Source organism: Oncorhynchus kisutch, unplaced genomic scaffold, assembly GCF_002021735.2.
Source record: "Oncorhynchus kisutch isolate 150728-3 unplaced genomic scaffold, Okis_V2 Okis07a-Okis12b_hom, whole genome shotgun sequence".
Taxonomy (NCBI): domain Eukaryota; kingdom Metazoa; phylum Chordata; class Actinopteri; order Salmoniformes; family Salmonidae; genus Oncorhynchus; species Oncorhynchus kisutch.
This window is the reverse complement of record NW_022261984.1, coordinates 1,898,396-1,920,057: the sequence shown is the minus strand read 5'-3', so window position 1 is coordinate 1,920,057 and position 21,662 is coordinate 1,898,396. Positions and strand designations below refer to the sequence as shown.

The 21,662-nt window shown below is 41.7% G+C and overlaps 1 protein-coding gene and 1 long non-coding RNA gene across 3 annotated transcripts; both read left to right on the top strand.

Annotated features, from left to right (window-relative positions):
* The first annotated feature begins 2,033 nt into the window (after window positions 1–2,033).
* LOC109877210 (uncharacterized) lies at window positions 2,034–10,883 on the top strand. Of its 2 annotated transcripts, XR_002253155.2 has the most exons (4): window positions 3,335–4,840; window positions 8,902–8,981; window positions 9,788–9,884; window positions 9,982–10,883. It is a non-coding gene; the product is annotated as an uncharacterized LOC109877210 (long non-coding RNA). The 2 variants fall into 2 exon arrangements; XR_004206894.1 differs by having other exon boundaries at window positions 2,034–8,981.
* A 584-nt stretch (window positions 10,884–11,467) lies between these two features.
* Window positions 11,468–20,969, top strand: LOC116360194 (ubiquitin carboxyl-terminal hydrolase 37). The gene is made up of 13 exons (XM_031815063.1): window positions 11,468–11,569; window positions 13,348–13,700; window positions 14,143–14,340; window positions 14,620–14,751; window positions 15,347–15,479; window positions 15,589–15,725; window positions 17,569–17,668; window positions 17,798–17,877; window positions 18,072–18,322; window positions 18,752–18,833; window positions 19,670–19,805; window positions 19,875–20,227; window positions 20,598–20,969. Exons 3-11 carry the CDS (start codon window positions 14,174–14,176, stop codon window positions 19,680–19,682), a joined length of 1,095 nt encoding a protein of 364 aa, XP_031670923.1. The 5' UTR covers window positions 11,468–11,569; window positions 13,348–13,700; window positions 14,143–14,173; the 3' UTR covers window positions 19,683–19,805; window positions 19,875–20,227; window positions 20,598–20,969.
* Window positions 20,970–21,662: the final 693 nt, after the last annotated feature.

Here is a 21,662-nt window from a genome sequence, read left to right as displayed (position 1 = left end):
CTGCGCCAACTCCCCGTGCTTAGCGTGGAGAGAGGTGGACCGGGCAGGCACCGTGTTACCCCGGTGTGTTACATAGCAGAGCCTCGTATCGGCCGGGCTAGAGTGGGCATCGAGCCAGGTGCCATGAAGCCGGCTCAGCGCATCTGGTCTCCAGTGCGTCTCCTTGGGCCGGGGTACATGGCACCAGCCCTACACACGGTGTCCCCGGTTCGCCAGCACAGCCCAGTGCGGTCTGTTCCACCTCACCGCACTGGCCTGGCGATGGGGAGTATCCAGCCAGGTAGGGTTGTGCAGGCTCATTGCTCGAGACCTCCAGTGGAGCACGGTCCGGTCTATCCGGTGCCTCCTCCACGCACCAGGCCTCCGGTGGCAGCCCCACGCACCAGGCTGTCTCCTCCCTACAGGTGCTCCCACCTGTCCAGCGCTGCCAGAGTCTCCCGTCTGTCCTGAGCTGCCAGAGTCTCCCGTCTGTCCTGAGCTGCCAGTGTCTCCCGTCTGTCCTGAGCTGCCAGAGTCGCCCGTAACACACTGCGCATTTGTCCTCAGATCCTTCCTACTACTCCTCGTCAGAGGAGGAAGAAGACCGTTACAGTTTGATAATATAATACATGATATGACTCCCACCAGTCTTAGTTTGATAATATTATACATGATATGACTCCCACCAGCCTTAGTGGAATAATATAATACATGATATGACTCCCACCAGTGTTACTTTGATCATATAATCCATGATAGACTCTATATAATTTTACAATGTGTATATCTGAATTCGTTGGGTCCCATTTTTGTATCTGCTAAAATAAATTGGGATCCTGTTAATTGACATATACACTACACTTCCAGCCTTCAAATGGAGACCACATTATGGCTCTCACTCTGTGACTGGTGGTGAAGTTGTCTAGATGTCGATCTTAAGTTTATGCTGTCTGTGAAGAGTTATTCAGAATGAAAAAGCAGAAGTTCTGACAAAATCTCCATTGATTAAGTTTGACAGATTAAAGAGAACAGAAAGAAGAGTTAAAACCGTTCACATTTATTTTGACAAAATGTTCATATTTCCACCCTGTCATTCAGTACAACATAACATATACATACCGGTTACATTTAATGACACAACTCTCTCTGCACTGATTCCACTGTTCCAAATGACATCTAACTACATTAACTATTATTCAACTCTACAGGTCTACTCTATTCCACAGGAGGAGAGAAAGCATCACACAGATCCTTACATAGGGACAGAGTCAAAGGTGTCCCTCTGGTGGACAGAGTACTAACTACAGGTACAACTGTAGTGTTGGTGACAGAGACCTGGGCCCTGTTTCCCTAAAGCATATTAAGGCTAAGTTAATCTTAGAACAATAGGATCCTATGGTTGTAATGATGTTCTTAACACTGTCGGGGAGGTTGGCAGAGAGCTGCCAGTTTGAGGTGCTACATGCTACCGGGCAGTCAGAGGAGACCACTGAGGTATAATAAGAACTGGAGACTGTGTCCAAGATGTCCGCCCATTGTTTTCAAGTTATTCACCTTCGCATACGCAGATGGACTTCTATATCCGGGTTGCATCCTGTTTACACTCTCCAACATCACATGTGCACTATGACTCAGTGTGCACAGGGAGCAGAGTGAGCAGCATAGATGTCATAATGTAATCCAATAACAAGGCAGACATAGGATGAATACTTAATGTTTAAAACAAATCTCCCTCAGTGACAATTATTTGAATAATTCAATAGATGTTTTGTGCACAAAGGTGATGACTAAAGTGTTTTATTTGAAATGTTCAAATCTGGATTCTCTATGTGGCCGTGTATGGAAAATTGCTTTCTGGGTCAAGCGTCCGTTAAACTGCTGTACCGAAACAAAACTGTAGGAGCAATCGAAACTAGGCTTCTAGTCCAGAAGCCTGGTCCCTTGGAGGAGAAGCCTGGTAGCCCATTCTGGGGAGTGGTAAAATCTGTCTCCTGTAGGGAGGAAGGAAGGGAAGGAAAAGGGGGGGAAGAGGGAGAGGAGATAGATAGAGAGAGCTATAATGTAGCTGATAACAAAGGGTAGCTTACAGCAACCAATTCCTTTCAAATCAGTGGCTGTGAGGGAGAGAGGATATGAGAAAAGGAAGACATTTTAGAGTTTTGAAACAAGACCCTTGCTTTGCTGACAAAGGACAGGGATACAGTACATACGTTCCTGATTGGGTGCTGGCGGGCACCATGAGGCTCACCGTACCGTTGCCTGCACCGCCCCCAGTCACCATGGAGATGTTGGCAGGGAAGGAAGAATTGAATCTGCGATCGTTGGTGGCTCGGACGGTAAAGGTTCCTTCGGTTCTGCAGGCCGTTTCTACGATGAAGGGGACTGAAATGGTGGTAAACTATGGACGAAACAGAGCTGAGACTCTGATGGGTTAAGTAGAGGTAGTATCGATACGTGAGGCCTCAAGGCTCTGTTGGTACAGTCCTGTCTGCTGTCTCTCCAGTTTTTAGTCTTGGTCAAGATGTAGTACCAACCTTCAAAATCATCTCTCTTCCTCTGTAACTGGTCTCTCTCTTTAGTCAAGATGTTGTAGCTTGTCTGTAGCTGGTCTCTCTCTTTAGTCAGGGTGTTGTAACTGGTTTGTAGCTTGCCTCTCCCTTCAGTTAAGTTGTTGTAGCTTGTCTGTAGCTGGTCTCTCTCTTTAGTCAGGGTGTTATAACTTATTTGTAGCTGGTCTCTCTCTTTAGTCAGGGTGTTGTAACTGGTTTGTAGCTTGTCTCTCTTTTCAGTTAAATTGTTGTAACTGGTTTGCAGCTGGTCTCTCTCTTTAGTCAGGGTGTTGTAACTGGTTTGTAGCTTGTCTCTCTCTTCAGTTAAGTTGTTATAACTGGTCTGTAGCTGGTCTCTCTCTGGTCAGGTGGTCTTAGCTAGTCTGTAGCTGGTCTCTCTCTCTTCAGTAAGGGTGTTGTAACTGTTATGTAGCTGGCCATTCTTTTGACCCTGTTGTAGGTGGGGATTTGTGGAACAGAAACAGTAACATGTCATGTCTGGTTATACAGTAACATGTCCTGGCTGGTTATACAGTAACATGTCCTGGCTGGTTATACAGTAACATGTCCTGGCTGGTTATACAGTAACATGTCCTGGCTGGTTATACAGTAACATGTCCTGGCTGGTTATACAGTGACATGTCCTGGCTGGTTATACAGTAACATGTCCTGGCTGGTTATACAGTAACATGTCCTGGCTGGTTATACAGTTACATGTCCTGGCTGGTTATACAGTAACATGTCCTGGCTGGTTATACAGTAACATGTCCTGGCTGGTTATACAGTAACATGTCCTGGTTGGTTATACAGTAACATGTCCTGGCTGGTTATACAGTTACATGTCCTGGCTGGTTATACAGTAACATGTCCTGGCTGGTTATACAGTAACATGTCCTGGCTGGTTAGTGTTGGGACACCTTCTTCCCACCTTTTTTTCCTGATTCCTGAGTAATTTCCTGGTCTTCTGGGGTAAGTTCCACCCGCATACTGTGAAGCAACACAAACATATGCACAGACACATGCATACACACACACGATAACATACCACAATCCTCTCCTACATTCTCTCAGGAACTAATGAGGACCCATAATAAATGCAAATACAAATACATACACCAGACACACACCCTCTTATATGATCTCTTACTACTCTATATCGCTGATTAAGATATTGGATGTATACATCTTAATAATGTCTCTGGATGATTTAAATAACTAATAACCTTTGTTTAAATATTATTAGAAATCTGTCAAATATTCTGAGCGTTTGGGGCTATTCTATTGCTTCTATTAAGCCAGGCAATCTCAACCAAGCACAGCTAAAGTATTTGGGTCATATTCATTAGGAACCAAATGTAAGATAGCAAACTGAAACAGGGAGGGACTAACTGTACCTGTCCAATAAGAATAAAGTGTTTTGTTTTGCCGTTGTAAAACATTTTACGATGGTGTGCCCTAATGAATATGTGGCACAGGTCTGCTAATAACCACCAACCATAGACAGACAGACAGACAGACAGACAGAAAGACAGGAAGCTGTTATTAAAGGAAGTTAGTGGTATGGCTAAATATGAGTTGGCACAGCAACACATGTTGAAATCAACTGAAATACAATAGGTGATCCAGCAAAAACATCCCTAAACTCTGTGTCCCAAATTGAACCCTTTTTCCTACATAGTGATGGACCCTGGTCAAAAGTAGTTCACTATACAGGGAATAGGGTGACAATTGAGACGTATCCTTAATGTCATTATTCACATTCTATGTAGGTATTATGTACTGCCTCTGTCCTGAAAACACAGGCCACAAATCAAAAACAGACTGTGTTGCGGACAGCCATGATCCCTCTGAACTAAGCGGCCGCGCACTTCCTCCAGGACTGCTGCACAGAAGAAACGCCATGCTACACAGAGGTGGAAGAGATTGAACTTCACTGAGTTCAACCCCATTAGTTTGCACTATATAGATCAATGTTTTATCAGGGATCGAATCAATATTATGTCAGCCTATTTACAATGCAACAAAACATAACAAATCAAATTGTCCAAGATTGAGTCTGTGATTTTGTTGTTGGCAGAGCCACAGCACAACGGAGTAGAATTTAATTGGCAGGGGGTTGCGCAAGACTGGTCTTTCAATCACCCAGGAGTGAACGCGCTTTTCACATCAGTTCAGATCAGAGCGGCTCGTGTGCACATTTGTTGATATTCTTTGCTAGTTTACGAGTTATTAGCCCAGTTATACATTAGTATGGGTATAGGAGCACAAAACGAGGAGCCTACACTTCAAGCTGTCTTTGAAAAGCCAGTCAGGTAAAAAGCTTATGTCTTAATTAAAGGGGCGATGTTGTATTTTGAGACAGGTTTGAATATGTAAATACGTTTATAGGCAGAGGCGTAGCCTACATAGTCTAATTCTCTGTATGGTAATAACACATTTTATTTTGTAGAGTGGTGTCTGGCATAATACAATACAATACCATTTACAGTCACCTATTTGGCCCATGATGTTACAGACCAAATAAAAAATTATGAATGAATGTCAATATCTTCATAATGTAAAACGTTTTAAAAGTCTCCTGCAATGTATGCCTGCATTGAGCACCACATATAGGCTACTGTAGGCTATATCATAGAAATCAAAAGCTATTTCCTGTCACGTCCTGATCTGTTTCACCTGTTCTCAGCTCCACTGGTGCTTGGTGTTGTCATTGGTAACCTACATGTTGTCCCTTGTACAGTGAAGGTTGTGAGTCATTCTCACCTTTCATTAGCATTGTTGTGTGTGTGTGTGTGTGTGTGTGTGTGTGTGTGTGTGTGTGTGTGTGTGTGTGTGTGTGTGTGTGTGTGTGTGTGTGTGTGTGTGTGTGTGTGTGTGTGTGTGCCATCTCAGCACTGTTCTGCCCTCTGTGTGTCGAGGTCACACTGTTTTAAGTATCCAATCACATTCAATCAGGAAGCTGGTCGACCTTGTTAAAGAACATTGTTCCTTTATTTATTGATCTGTGACTTTGTTATTCTTATTATTAAAGTGATGATCACACGTTAATAATTGGACCCACTTTCTTTTTACTAAGCATAAGCCTACTGCAAATCACATGACATGTTTCTAATAAAAATAAGTATGTCTACATACTCTCCTCTAAATCTAAACACAACTATTATTTGTCTTCCTCATTCTCTTAATTGTCTTCTTCCTCCTCTGTCTCTATCTCCTCTCCTCCTTTCAACCCTATTAGGAGATGGTCCAAGGTCCCTCCCCGGGATTGTATTATCCAATGTCTTGAGACAGAGTGTGTACTACCACTATTTCACCTCTATGGTGAATTCATCTCTCACTTTAACCACTAGGTGAAAGCATCACTAAACCCAGGACTGCCCAACCCTCCTCCAGGAGATCTACCATCATGTGTGTTTTCAGTCCAAACCTTATTTATCACACATGGTTCTACTAATTAGCTGCTCAACAAGACCTTAACTGGCTGAATCAGATATGCTAAATTAGGTTTGGACTGAAAACCTACAGAACAGTTATCAATCAACATAATAATTATGAGAGAGAGAGAGAGAGACTCTGTTTGTTTCACAGCTTTCTCACAGATCCAGTTATGATATTTGTGACAATTGTCATCATTCCATGTCTCTACATGGTCATCTTGTCCAGAGTATATCTCAACACAGTCCTCCTGTCCAGGGAATGGGACTTGCTATTTGTGATGATGGACAGGACACTATCATACCAGGAAGATATAGATCATAGAGGGGAAGTGGAGAACAAAGACTAGCTGTTAACATATATTAAATATCATATGTAACAGCCCCAAGATAATTCAGGGAGTTTCCAGAACTCCTCCTTCCTTTCACCTTTCTGCTGATTTGGACCCTCTGTTTACTCCCAAATATACATCAACATGTTCAGGAGGTCCAGAACTACAAACATGGGTCATTATAATGTCCAGACAATAGATGTGACACTACAAACTGCTCCAAGTGGATATTGAGGGTGGGTAGTTTTAACCAGAGAGGATGAACATGATTGGTTGATAATTTTGAGTGACAGCTGGTTGAACCACTGAAAATATCCACTTCCCCTCCCTCTTTTGGGACCATATAGGGGAGCAGTCAAATAGAGCATTTGTTATTGTGCTTATATGTAACTTGACAACAAAGACCGACTGTCAAAGATTATTAGGTAACATCCTTTGATATCTCTACTACACTCATTGATTGGTGATACAGTCACCTCCTATACAGTGTATGTAATGGTGGTTTGGTACTGTTGAGAATGTCATCACCAGGCCTAAATTGGAGCATGTAAATATCTGTTGAATATATTTCAATTGGAAATTATGTGTATGCTCAATGTAAACTGTACTGACTTCATGTTGAACTACAAACAAATACAACAATATGTGTATGCATGTGTGTATGTGCAGGTGTGAGTGTGTGTGAGAGAAAGACAGAGAGAGAGAGAATGAAGGAGGAAGTTGTGCACATTGAAGGCTGCTGTATGTGTTTGCCATCACCATTATCAGGCTGATGTGGAGACCAGCACCTACAGGGTTAACAACAGTCAGATATCATGGTTAATACCAGTACCTACAGGGTTAATAACAGTCAGATATCATGGTTAATACCAGTACCTACAGGGTTAAAAACAGTCAGATATCATGGTTAATACCAGTACCTACAGGGTTAAAAACAGTCAGATATCATGGTTAATACCAGTACCTACAGGGTTAAAAACAGTCAGATATCATGGTTAACACCAGTACCTACAGGGTTAAAAACAGTCAGATATCATGGTTAATACCAGTACCTACAGGGTTAAAAACAGTCAGATATCATGGTTAATATCAGTACCTACAGGGTTAAAAACAGTCAGATATCATGGTTAATACCAGTACCTACAGGGTTAACAACAGTCAGATATCATGGTTAATACCAGTACCTACAGGGTTAAAAACAGTCAGATATCATGGTTAATACCAGTACCTACAGGGTTAACAACAGTCAGATATCATGGTTAATACCAGTACCTACAGGGTTAACAACAGTCAGATATCATGGTTAATACCAGTACCTACAGGGTTAATAACAGTCAGATATCATGGTTAATACCAGTACCCACAGGGTTAATAACAGTCAGATATCATGGTTAATACCAGTACCTACAGGGTTAATAACAGTCAGATATCATGGTTATTACCAGTACCTACAGGGTTAATAACAGTCAGATATCATGGTTAATACCAGTACCTACAGGGTTAATAACAGTCAGATATCATGGTTAATACCAGTACCTACAGGGTTAATAACAGTCAGATATCATGGTTAATACCAGTACCTACAGGGTTAATAACAGTCAGATATCATGGTTAATACCAGTACCTACAGGGTTAATAACAGTCAGATATCATGGTTAATACCAGTACCTACAGGGTTAAAAACAGTCAGATATCATGGTTAATACCAGTACCTACAGGGTTAATAACAGTCAGATATCATGGTTAATACCAGTACCTACAGGGTTAATAACAGTCAGATATCATGGTTAATACCAGTACCTACAGGATTAATAACAGTCAGATATCATGGTTAATACCAGTACCTACAGGGTTAATAACAGTCAGATATCATGGTTAATACCAGTACCTACAGGGTTAATAACAGTCGGATATCATGGTTAATACCAGTACCTACAGGGTTCAAAACAGTCAGATATCATGGTTAATACCAGTACCTACAGGGTTAATAACAGTCAGATATCATGGTTAATACCAGTACCTACAGGGTTAATAACAGTCAGATATCATGGTTAATACCAGTACCTACAGGGTTAATAACAGTCAGATATCATGGTTAATACCAGTACCTACAGGGTTAATAACAGTCAGATATCATGGTTAATACCAGTACCTACAGGGTTAATAACAGTCAGATATCATGGTTAATACCAGTACCTACAGGGTTAACAACAGTCAGATATCATGGTTAATACCAGTACCTACAGGGTTAAAAACTATAAGACATCACAGTTAGAACATCACAATCCCTAATAATATACAGACATGTTTCATTTTACAGTTAACTTTGTTGATTGCTGCCATCAGTGACAATAACCTGTATAGAAAATGTTTGAATGGAGCCTTATTGACAGATTAGTTATCATCTCTCACCCTGTGGTCAGTGGGGTGCCGTCCACCCATTTCCAGGTCCCCTCAATAACAGAGTCAGTCAGACCAATCCAGACTCTCTTCTTGAGGTTGAAGAGAAATGTCTTTCATTGAGAAAGATAAATATATACAGTAAATATATTTAAGTACAGTATATGCATGATCATATCTATCTCTCTCTCTCTATCTAATCACCAGGTCTGCTCTCCTTCCAGGTTTTAGTCTCAGTAGACAGGAAGTACCAACTGGATTTTAACTTCTGCCAGCCTTCAGGACAGGTTTGTTCTTCAAGATGAAAACATGAATTTCCTTCAACTTATCACGCTGGATACTTTATAAAAAATTCAGACACACGATAAAGTGTTTGGGATTTATGAAAATGTATGACAGTAGGTTTACTCACTGAGATTGGTAAGCCTCCCACTAAGAAAATATCTCTGTCTGTAGCTGGTCTCTCATTTTAATCAGGTTGTTGTAACTGGTCTTCAGCTGGTCTCTCTCTTTAGTCAGAAGGCTGTTGCTGTCCTGTAGCTGGTCTCTCTCTTTAGTCAGAAGGCTGTTGCTGTCCTGTAGCTGGCCTCTCTCTTTAGTCAGGTTGTTGTAACTGGTCTGTAGCTGGTCTATCTGTGTTGAGTCGTGGTGATCAATGACTCCATCTGTAAAAGGGAAAAGTTCATCAAACATGTAACTAAAACACCATTAATGAGTAAGTATGATTAAGGAGGCTACTTAAGTCTCAGTAAAAACATTGTAAACTTACAGTAGACAGACAGGACTATGATCCCAGCCAGTAGGAGAACACACAGCAGCCCCAGACACACTGCAGCAACTACAGAGGGTCTCTTCCACCACTGAACATGTACTGAATCACAAATGATTAAAAATCTTATTTTTTTGTTTCCACTTGGTCAGACGAAGCTGTAACTGGACAGTAGCATATTACTGACTGAAACTGCAGTTAGATTAGGTTTTTATTCTAAGACAAATGAAAATGTTTAATTATATTCTTAACATATATATGTGTAGGCATACTGTGTAATACAATCGATACTTGTGTACTAAAAACATGAATGTGTTTTTGCAGAGCAAACGACCATGCAGACAACCGTCTGTGGAGATCGGTGGACAAAGGGCTGGACAACGGGCCACACCCATAAAACACAATGGTTCCCATGAAAGCGGTTGGTTTTGCTACATTCTTAAAATGTGTTTCTGTTCGCAGCATTTGTGTGTTGGAGTCACTTTTAATTCTTAATTGATCTACCATTTCTATCATAGGACACCACAATCGATGGGGACGCAGAGCAGTACCATTCTGCTCATCTGATGAAGGTGCACGTGAATCCCTATCACTCATTATTTGCAGAGACAGATACTTGTATTTTTTATTTAACTAGGCAAGTCATTTAAGAACAAATTCTTATTTACAATGATGTCCTAGGAACAGTGGGTTAACTGCCTTGTTCAGGTACAGAACAACAGATTTTTACCTTGTCAGCTCAGGGATTTGATTCAACAACCTTCCGGTTACTGGCCCAACGCTCTAACCACTAGACTACATGCCGCCCCAACTGGGATGGATCCCGAGGCAAATGTGGCTGACCAGTGAACCTCCAGGTGTTCATCATTAATACTGTAACCAAGACTGATGCAACCCGGAAAAACATTCAAGACAGAGTTAATGAGTTCTTGAGGTCACTGAGAATGTCTTGACATGGCCTGCTCTCCCTTATGTAAGGAATTAAGCATCTTTGCCATATTTACTATGTACTGTGGGCTATGTTTACTATGTACTGTGGGCTATGTTTACTATGTACTGTGGGCCATGTTTACTATGTACTGTGGGCCATGTTTACTATGTACTGTGGGCCATGTTTACTATGTACTGTGGGCTATGTTTACTATGTACTGTGGGCTATGTTTACTATGTACTGTGGGCTATGTTTACTATGTACTGTGGGCTATGTTTACTATGTACTGTGGGCTATGTTCACTATGTACTGTGGGCTATGTTTACTTGTCAGACTGCACAGTAGCTTATTAAACGTGTGCATTTTGAAATAGTAAAAAATTAAATAATAATCAATAACATGTTTCTACCACAGTGTGTTTCTGGTTGATGGCCAATATTAAGTACAGTCAAATGCATTTGTGAATTAAATCCCTTTATTGTTAATTAATTAAGGCTCCTTTCTCTTTTATGTGCTGGAGTTATTTTAAGAATAAAGTAGGCTAATGAAGGCAACAAATTGTTGCTTACTGAAACTCCCAATGTCATCCAATTGTTACAATAGGATTTGAAGCAAAAGCCTACCTGCGTATGGTCAACTATTTCAGCACCGTTTTGTGCTGCTCTGAGAAAAGCAAGACAACTTAATAAACATATACATTTTTAAAAAGTAATTCAAAAATATATTTATATTGTACCACAGTAGATGTTGCAGGCAGTCAGAGATGAGTCCTATTGTAAAGTGTAGCCTAATGGCCAAAATGGGCAAACTTCAATGTATTCAATGCTTAAGTACTCTAAAACCAGATTTGTCCAACCCCTACAAATATATGAATTTATTATTATCCCTGCATTATCATTGTATAAAAGCCCATTAGATATTAATTTAGAATCCTCTAAATGTAATTAGATCTACTATTGTAATTTGCTGATCTGTATTGATCTGCTAGTATTTTCATTTTGAGTTTCCGGTAAACTCTTTGTTTCCTTTCATGTGTCCAACCAATTATTATTGGATTATTCACCATGGCAACCAGTGAAATGTATTTCTGAGTTAGGTTGGCTTGTTTTCAGAATTCACAACAAAATGCCTCCAGCTGTCCATCACCACTGTAAATATAAAAGTGGTTATAGAGGGTGAGTGTGTATGTGTGAGAGAGAATTGAAACACACACAGTAACGTGTGTAAATGAGTTCCGAGAGCAGATCTGTTATCCAACGATTAGTTTCATATTAAAAACGGTCAAATGTTTCTCAAAGATGCTCTCTGGTGGTCAAACTAGCTCTAACGAGCGTTAATGGCAACAATGTCTGACACTAAAATAATAAATAATGTGCCATAGAATTCTGCGGCAGCCCGCAAGTTGTGCTGCAGTATGATGCAACTTTTTAAGAAAGAACCACTGGAGGAGTTGACAAGACAGCACTAAACAGACCTGGGACTCTAGCTAGTAGGAGTTGGCAAGACAGCACTAAACAGACCTGGGACACTAGCTAGTAGGAGTTGGCAAGACAGCACTAAACAGACCTGGGACTCTAGCTAGTGGGAGTTGGCAAGACAGCACTAAACAGACCTGGGACACTAGCTAGGAGTTGGCAAGACAGCACTAAACAGACCTGGGACTCTAGCTAGTAGGAGTTGGCAAGACAGCACTAAACATACCTGGGACTCTAGCTAGTAGGAGTTGGCAAGACAGCACTAAACAGACCTGGGACTCTAGCTAGTAGGAGTTGGCAAGACAGCACTAAACAGACCTGGGATTTAGCTAGTAGGAGTTGGCAAGACAGCACTAAACAGACCTGGGACTATAGCTAGTAGGAGTTGGCAAGACAGCACTAAACAGACCTGGGACTCTAGCTAGGGTTGGGTTAAATTTAGGTAAGAATAATTATTTAGGGGTTGGAGTGAGATTAGAAAACAAAATTCATTCCAGCAACCTTGTGTTATGCCTTCCATTCAACACCACCTAGCAAGTTTATTTAACACGCACTGGGCACTGTAAGCTCTGCCCACTGACCATTGAGCTTTAATTGAACCAATCACATTCATTATGTCCTTGAGACAGAGCTGCCCTCAGGGCAAGATTGAATACGGAAAACTGTCCATAACCAATCTGGATTGTTGTTTGAGGTTTAGGCTAAATCTCTATCACCTGTTCACATTCTTTTAACCAACCCTTTGTCCATCTGCTGGTGAATAAGAGAAAAAGCATTTAGTATTTAAATAAACCGATGACCAAACCACAAACAACATGGAAACTATCAAAAAACTTGTAAGATGAAGATGAATTTATTGTGGTCCTACGTTTAATGAAACATACAAAAAATGGATATAAAAAGAAACAAGAATACAATGGAGCATATTATCTACAATATTGTATGTATACTGCATGACTTTGCTCTTCAATAAAACATTTGTTCATTGAACAATATAATGTAAAATGTTATAGATTGGGTTGCCAGATGGTGGTGTCATACATGACCGATGACATCACAATGGTCTTAAAGCCAATTTGAACAATGGGTTAATGAGGAAATGTATCAGTCTTCATTTGTTATCGACATGGCTTGTTTCTGCTGGTGCAAAAAGGTATGAAATCAGGTCATTTAATCAATTAACAACTACTATAATTCTGGAGTAGTATTTTTCTCTTAAACCTAGTGGGAAGAATAAAAGTAAAATTACGTTCTGATTGACGAATATGTAAAAAGTGTACATGAAATGTACATGAAGTTCGGCTATTGCAAATGTCACTCAATGTAACCTGTCTATACTGTGTTATTTGAGGTTTAGGATAGATACCTATGATTCTCCATTTAGGCCAACCTCTTCCTACTCTTATGACCCCCCTCTTCCATTGGCTGGGGATCTGGGGGGGAAAGTATTTATCACTATCACATTTTCTTATCAACAGAAAAAACGTCAGAAAGCAAATTCAGTTGATGTGGAGCAGAAGACAAGAAAGAAGAAGGAGAGGGGCACTTCATCCCCCTCTCCAATTCCATCTGACTGTTCTGAACGGAATGGCTCCGCTACCTCTGACCCCTCACCCTCTGACCAACTCTCCTCCCTCCATCCACCTCCCTCTCCTGTTAAATGTTCCTCTCAGCCTTGCTCTCCTGCTAAACAACCCTCTGTACCCCGGTCACCTGCCAAAAACCCTTCCCCAGTGAAATCCTCTCCAGTGGTGTCCCACCCTAGTTCTCCCTCTCCTACCAACCCTCTGGACCGTCATGGAGACACCAGTCAGGAGGGCACAACAGTCAGGTAATCCAAACATAAAGTACAGTGCCATCCTAGAGTCTCTTTGGAGAGTTGGGTTTAGTGCTACCAGACCAGGGCCAGTGTTAATCAACAGTATGAGTGCTAATCTAGGATCAGGTCCTCTCTGTCCATAATAATCTGATTCATTGATCTATGATCTAAAATGCAAAACTGGTCCTAGATCAGACTCCTACTCTGAGATACTTGATAAACACAGTCCCAGAAAGTTATTTTCCTGAAACTGTAGTTTTAGCCTCTTCTGTCTACATCTAGTGGATAAAGAGAGTACTAACCTATTGGCCTGGTCTACTTGGTACACTGCATTGATATGGACAGCAGTACTCAGCTGTGTTTATAGGACAGTACAGTATTTAATAGAGAGACTGTGTAGAGTGATAATATCTCTGTGTTGGAGGCGTTAGACCTGTTTCTCTCCTTCCTCCAGACCTCTGTCTCTTCAGGAACACTCTAGTCCAATGCCCCAGAGACCAGTCTCAGCCACCAGAAGCATGACTCTTCCCAGGGCCAGCTCAGCCACCAGAAGCATGACTCTTCCCAGGGCCAGCTCAGCCACCAGAGGGTCAGAAGAGACCCAGGGGGCCAGAGGAGAACGGGGGGAACTGGTCAACATGGAACTTCTTGGGTAAACCACAACACACTGCAAATGCATTGAATATAAGTTCTTTATTGTTTAGAGATCAGTGTCTGATATACTATGGGGATAAGGCTTACTATCGAGCATGTCCGTTTTATTAGATATTTATAAACCCATGAATTATGTCAATCTTGGTCTAAAGGACATCCACTTCTTTGTGTTAAATATAATGTATCCCTTATCCCCTGCCATTATCATCCCTTTATAGAGATATGAAGGTTATGATTAATCTCTATGTGTGTACTGATGGCTGCTTCTTCTTCACAGGTTGCCTAACATTGGCAACACTTGCTTCCTTAACGCCACCCTGCAGTGCCTCCTGGTCCTGCCTTCCTTCTCAAAGGAAATCCTGCACCAGGAACAACTCTGGAGCTCCTCCCCCTTCTCCAACCTGCTCAGGTAAGGGAAGTCTCAAAAGCAGACACTCACCCCACACACGCATTAATTGTGGTCATAAATTAAAGAAGGGACACTCTTTTCACGCCACTTCTACAGAAAGGGATTGTCGTAGCAGGTTAAGATAGCACTTTCACTAATCCTTTTCCTAACCTTAACCACTTCATATTTTGCTGGGTATTGTATTTATGGTTTATTTTCCAGTTTCTTTTTGTTTTTGGAATCTTCATAACCAAGAGGAACAACGATGACACACTAATTATGATGTAGGCATTTTGTAGGCCAATTTGGAAAGTGTAGAATGACTACATGACCCATAATGCTCATTGACTGAACATTGGTAGTTTCTTAAAATGCTCTGGAATTGAGAGCAGTATCCAAACCAAATATCTTAGGAGAATAAACAATACATTTTTGTTGTTTGGCTTCATTGTCTGTCCTCAAAGGTGAAATTGCATCAAATCGAATGAAACATTTCTAATGGTGGGGTGCCACTAGATAAAACATATTTGTATTTACTCATCTGCTTCTTCAGGCGTAAGCCAGTAGGTTGACACCATCCAGTCAGCTGCTAACTTACTCTCTGTCTCCCCTACAGGTGTCTGTCTGATGTGCACCGTTCGGGTTTACCTGACAGTGTGGCAAACCAGGCCTCAAAAGCCGATCTCATGTGGAAGGTCAAGTACTCCTTGTCGGGATACGATTTGAAGTATCTGGGGGACACGCAACAGGTAACTGAGGCACTACTCTCTTGTGTACGAGTGCTCTTCTTGCAAGGGTTCATTTTCTCTTTTTAATTTGCTTTTATCTTGGTGTGTTTCTTTCTCTTCCTCATCATAGGACGCACATGAGTTACTTGTCAATATGCTGTGCCAGCTGAAGGAGGAGGGCATGATTCTGAAGACACTCGGGATGAACTATACCTGCCCTGTTTCCCAGCTGGAGTTCCAGCTTGTGTCGGTGCGCACATGTACCAGGTAAGAGCTCCCATTGGGTGTAATGTATCTACTGAGAACATGATCTTTCTATATACAGTGCCTTGCGAAAGTATTCGGCCCCCTTGATCTTTGCGACCTTTTGCCACATTTCAGGCTTCAAACATAAAGATATAAAACTGTATTTTTTTGTGAAGAATCAACAACAAGTGGGACACAATCATGAAGTGGAACGACATTTATTGGATATTTCAAACTTTTTTTTTAACAAATCAAAAACTGAAAAATTGGGCGTGCAAAATTATTCAGCCCCCTTAAGTTAATACTTTGTAGCGCCACCTTTTGCTGCGATTACAGCTGTAAGTCGCTTGGGGTATGTCTCTATCAGTTTTGCACATCGAGAGACTGAATTTTTTTCCCATTCCTCCTTGCAAAACAGCTCGAGCTCAGTGAGGTTGGATGCATTTGTGAATAGCAGTTTTCAGTTCTTTCCACAGATTCTTGATTGGATTCAGGTCTGGACTTTGACTTGGCCATTCTAACACCTGGATATGTTTATTTTTCAACCATTCCATTGTAGATTTTGCTTTATGTTTTGGATCATTGTCTTGTTGGAAGACAAATCTCCGTCCCAGTCTCAGGTCTTTTGCAGACTCCATCAGTTTTTCTTCCAGAATGGTCCTGTATTTGGCTCCATTCATCTTCCCATCAATTTTAACCATCTTCCCTGTCCCTGCTGAAGAAAAGCAGGCCCAAACCATGATGCTGCCACCACCATGTTTGACAGTGGGGATGGTGTGTTCAGGGAGATGAGCTGTGTTGCTTTTACGCCAAACATAACGTTTTGCATTGTTGCCAAAAAGTTCAATTTTGGTTTCATCTGACCAGAGCACCTTCTTCCACATGTTTGGTGTGTCTCCCAGGTGGCTTGTGGCAAACATTAAACTACACTTTTTATGGATATCTTTAAGAAATGGCTTTCTTCTTGCCACTCTTCCATAAAGGCCAGATTTGTGCAATATACGACTGATTGTTGTCCTATGGACAGCGTCTCCCACCTCAGCTGTAGATCTCTGCAGTTCATCCAGAGTGATCATGGGCCTCTTGGCTGCATCTCTGATCAGTCTTCTCCTTGTATGAGCTGAAAGTTTAGAGGGACGGCCAGGTCTTGGTAGATTTGCAGTGGTCTGATACTCCTTCCATTTCAATATTATCGCTTGCACAGTGCTCCTTGGGATGTTTAAAGCTTGGGAAATCTTTTTGTATCCAAATCCGGCTTTAAACTTCTTCACAACAGTATCTCGGACCTGCCTGGTGTGTTCCTTGTTCTTCATGATGCTCTCTGCGCTTTTAACGGACCTCTGAGACTATCACAGTGCAGGTGCATTTATACGGAGACTTGATTACACACAGGTGGATTGTATTTATCATCATTAGTCATTTAGGTCAATATTGGATAATTCAGAGATCCTCACTGAACTTCTGGAGAAAGTTTGCTGCACTGAAAGTAAAGGGGCTGAATAATTTTGCACGCCCAATTTTTCAGTTTTTGATTTGTTAAAAAAGTTTGAAATATCCAATAAATGTTGTTCCACTTCATGATTGTGTCCCACTTGTTGTTGATTCTTCACAAAAAATACAGTTTTATATCTTTATGTTTGAAGCCTGGAATGTGGCAAAAGGTCGCAAAGTTCAAGGGGGCCGAATACTTTGCAAGGCACTGTATGTATATATATATATATATATATATATATATATATATATATATATATATATATATATACAGTATATATTAATATTACAAAACACATGGCATAACAGAAACATTGTAGAGACCTGAAACAGAAACACACTTGATGCATTTTTCTTCTCTCTGCTTCTGAAGCTGTGGGCGCGAGTCGTCTACCAGAGAGGACTACAACCACCTCTCATTGGACTTCAGCCCTGAGCGCACCTTGCTGAGCAGCCTAGCACTCACTTTCAAAGTCAGCACTTAGGGCTCAGCCCTGCATGTAGAGACTAACACCCAGGGCAAGCTGCCCACTGCCTCAGAATACGCTATCTTATTATTGTAGTGGTATCATTCATTATGTAATGCTTTTGTTTCTAACCAGAGTGAACAGGTTGAATTCACTTGTGAGGGCTGTAAAGGCCTCCACGCCTCAAAGGTGGAGCAGTTCCACTCACTGCCTCTGTGAGTTGTCCCTTTATAACCTCTCATAGTACTAGCAGTGTTTAATGTCCTGAGCCTTTAGGAGTAGTTACCTTCCTGAGCAGGTTGTAGGACTTAGAGGTGAGCACCACCAAACAAATTTCACTCATCTGTTACTTTGTTGACTGGTTTCATTGTCTGTCTGTTCATCTCTCTTCCTCTCTGTCTCTGGGCAGTGTGCTGGTTCTGCATCTGAAGAGGTTTGGAGGACCTGGGGGGTTGGAGAAGCTGGAGGCTCCTCTTTTGTTTCCTTCGGAGCTGAGGCTCTCCACCCTCTGTGGGGACATGGTGCCACACCTGCACAGTGCCAGCCCACAGGCCCTCACCAACCAGGCCCCCAGCATCCAGGGGTCCATCCCCCAGACCCTCGCCAGCCAAGTCTCCAGCCCACCTGGAGAGGCCAAAGACAGTGCCCTCTGCTGTTCAGGTAGGTCATGGCACCATAACACTATTCTTGCTCCAACACCACACAAGCCACCCACTCTGACAGAGAAGCTCGAAGCTGCAATTTAAAATGTTTCTTAGATATTTTTAGTGATGTATGGGAGCTGTTTTAGACCAGAGCAATTCAGACAAGTGATCACGTTTTCACAGCTCTTGATATGTATATTTGACCCCTCAGATTCAAATGAGCAGGAACCAGGGAAAGTGTTGCTGACTGCCTCAGTGGTGAGAGAGAGAGAGAGAGAGAGAGAGTGAAACCAGTGAAAAATAAGTTATGACAGAACACTGAGATACTTATGAGGAGTACACGATGTAGTAGACCTGTAGTAGACTAGTACTGTAGTAGACTGTAGACAGTGTGGTGGACTGTAGAGGAAATGAGAATCCTATGATCACATGTGTTTTCCTACAGAAGCAGAAGCCAGTACAGTCAGTGAATGGTTATTACCAGCTGACTGGCGTAGTCTCTCATTTGGGAGGCTCCGCAAACTCCGGTAAGTAAATACCATCAAACACACACATGCAGATGCACAATACATATGACATCAGCTGAATTCCAAATCACTCCCTTCTCCTTGGATCTCAACTTGCATGTTCACGTGTGCCTCTGCCGTATACACAAGCATCCCGAAGCTGAGGGAGTGAACATTATCGAGGGTGAAGGCCAGGGATCATCAACAAGATTCAACCTCGGGTCCTTTTATTTTCTTAGCCAGATGGGAAGGGGTGTGGAACAAAATTACAAATAATTTGTAGACTGCAAATATACCGTAGGAAGGCCAAATAGATATAATATTTGACTCATTTCAAACCTTGCTTACATTTGTGTACAACCACATATATCTCTTTATTATACGTGGGAATACTTTGAAACAGATTTCCAAAATGAAAATCACTTGGAGCTGATTTGCTGGTGTTTTTACAGTCTTTTAACAATTACGTTTTATTTGGTCAGAAAACATAGGGGGCCAAATAAAATCACTTTTGGGCCAAATTTGTCCCGCGGGCCGCCATTTGGGGATCCCTGGGGTAGGGGATAATTAGACCCTCCAACAGCCATTTCGGCCAAGCTAGCAAGGCTGCAGGCTTCAGAGTGAAGTGTCATCCCAACAAGCACTGCAATATGTTTAGAGTTTGCTCAATTTAATTGAAAAGAATGGAGAGGCATGTCTAATTATATGCCATGTGTATTTGTTTATCTCTGATTTCAAAACTTGACACATGTAACAGATAAAATACCTCCCAAATGACCTGTTTAACTGTTACAAAACACTCTATTACCCACAATAGCCTGACCCTTGACCTCTAGTCTGTCTTCCTTGTTCCACAGGGCACTACATTAGTGACATATTGCATGCCAGTGGGAACTGGTTCTGCTGTAACGACAGCCAGGTGTCAATGTCCAATGAAGCCACTGTGCTGAGGACCAGAGCCCGGAGTGCCTACATGCTCTTCTATATGTTCAGGTACTGCTTACTCTCGCCATCTATATTCTTGTGTTGCTATTTATGTGTACGGTTCCTTTCACCCTACAGGGCAATAGAGCGGGAGGCCCCAGCACACAGGGTCTAACAGGGCCACCAGCATCAGCCCCAGCCTAAACAGGGGCAGCACCTGGACCAGCCTCCAAACACTCAGACCTGTCTCAACAGGGGTAATACCAGGCCCAGCCTCAAAACCCACAGCCCAGCCTCAACACTCACACACCTGCTTCGAAAGGGGTAGCATTTGGCCCAACATCAACAACCCCGAGCCCAGCCACAACAGGGGCAGCACTGGGCCCAACATCAACACACCCAGCCCAGCCTCAACATGGGAAGAACCAGGCCCAGCCTCAACATGGGCAGAACAAGACCCAGCCCCAACAACCTCAGACCTGCCTCAACAGGTACAGCATTCAGCCCAACTTCAATCATGCTGCTCTTCAACACTAGCATGAACATTCTTTCAGTAGCTTATGTCATAAATATCTGCCCTTGTTTTGACTACTTCACCTAATGTATAAAGTGTATAAAGTATACACACTAAATGTAGTACACATGTAGATGTGGTGGATAGAGAGTGTGATTATTTAGAGGATATAACATCCCTTCTATTTGGTTTGGTTTGAAATCCTCCTGTTGTGAAATACACTGTGGTGTCTAACCTCTTATTCAGCATGGTCACACCGGAAGACCTGCAATATTAATAAAGACAAGCAAATGTAAGAAAATCCCATTGAAGATGATTCTGTTGACCGTTGTAACTCTTTACCTCAGGAAGATTTATCGTCTGGGATTCAGGCCGGTCCTAACAGGAAACGTGACAAAGGGAAGCAGCTGTAATGGAGCCTTCTAACACCCAATCAGGTCTGGAGGAGGAATGTCACATAAAGATTCAGAGATGCTATGAGTATCTTTTGAAGTTACTCTCCAGTTGTATCCATTTGAATAAATACAGACATGAAAATGCTGGGCTACGGATGTGACCTTGGTTCTGTGAGTAGAGTAACGGGTCACCAAACAAGCTATGGGAACTCCTTCCCTTTATCGTGATGTGATTGAGATGCTTAATATCAACGATGTTTACAATGACGCCACACCCTTACTGTACCATTGTGACCTGTCACTATTAAAGGCTGTGTGACGTGACACACTGTCTTTTCTTATCTCCTATATACTCCTTTACGTATTTATTTGGACAGTGAAGCTACAACTTTTCATTTGTCTCTATACGCCAGCGTTTTGGATTGGAGATGAAATGTTTCATATGGGGTGACTGTACAGAATGTCACCTTTAATTTAATGAATGGTAAATAATGTTGAGTGAGAAAGTTACAGAGGATCATACCCCCAAGACATGCTAACCTCTCACCGTTACCAATAATAGGGGAGGTTAGCATTTTAATATCATACCCCCAAGACATGCTAACCTCTCACCATTACCAATAATAGTGGAGGTTAGCATTTTATATCATATCCCCAAGACATGCTAACCTCTCACCATTACCATTAATAGGGGAGGTCAGCATTTTTTTGGGGGGGGGTATGATATTTATACCTCTGTAACTTTCTCACTCATCATTATTCACAATTCATTCATGATTATCTTTAATTATAGAATTATATTATTATTTACAATAAAAATGACTCCAAAGTTACACAATACATTATTTACTATTACATTTCCATTTTAGTAATCTAGCAGACTGACAATTAGAGCTTTCATCTTAACATACAGTGCCTTCAGAAAGTGGGACCAGGTTGGACAACAGCAGAAATGTTGTTGTGTTACAGACTAAATTTGAAATGCAGTAAATATATTTTTATATTTGTACAAAATAC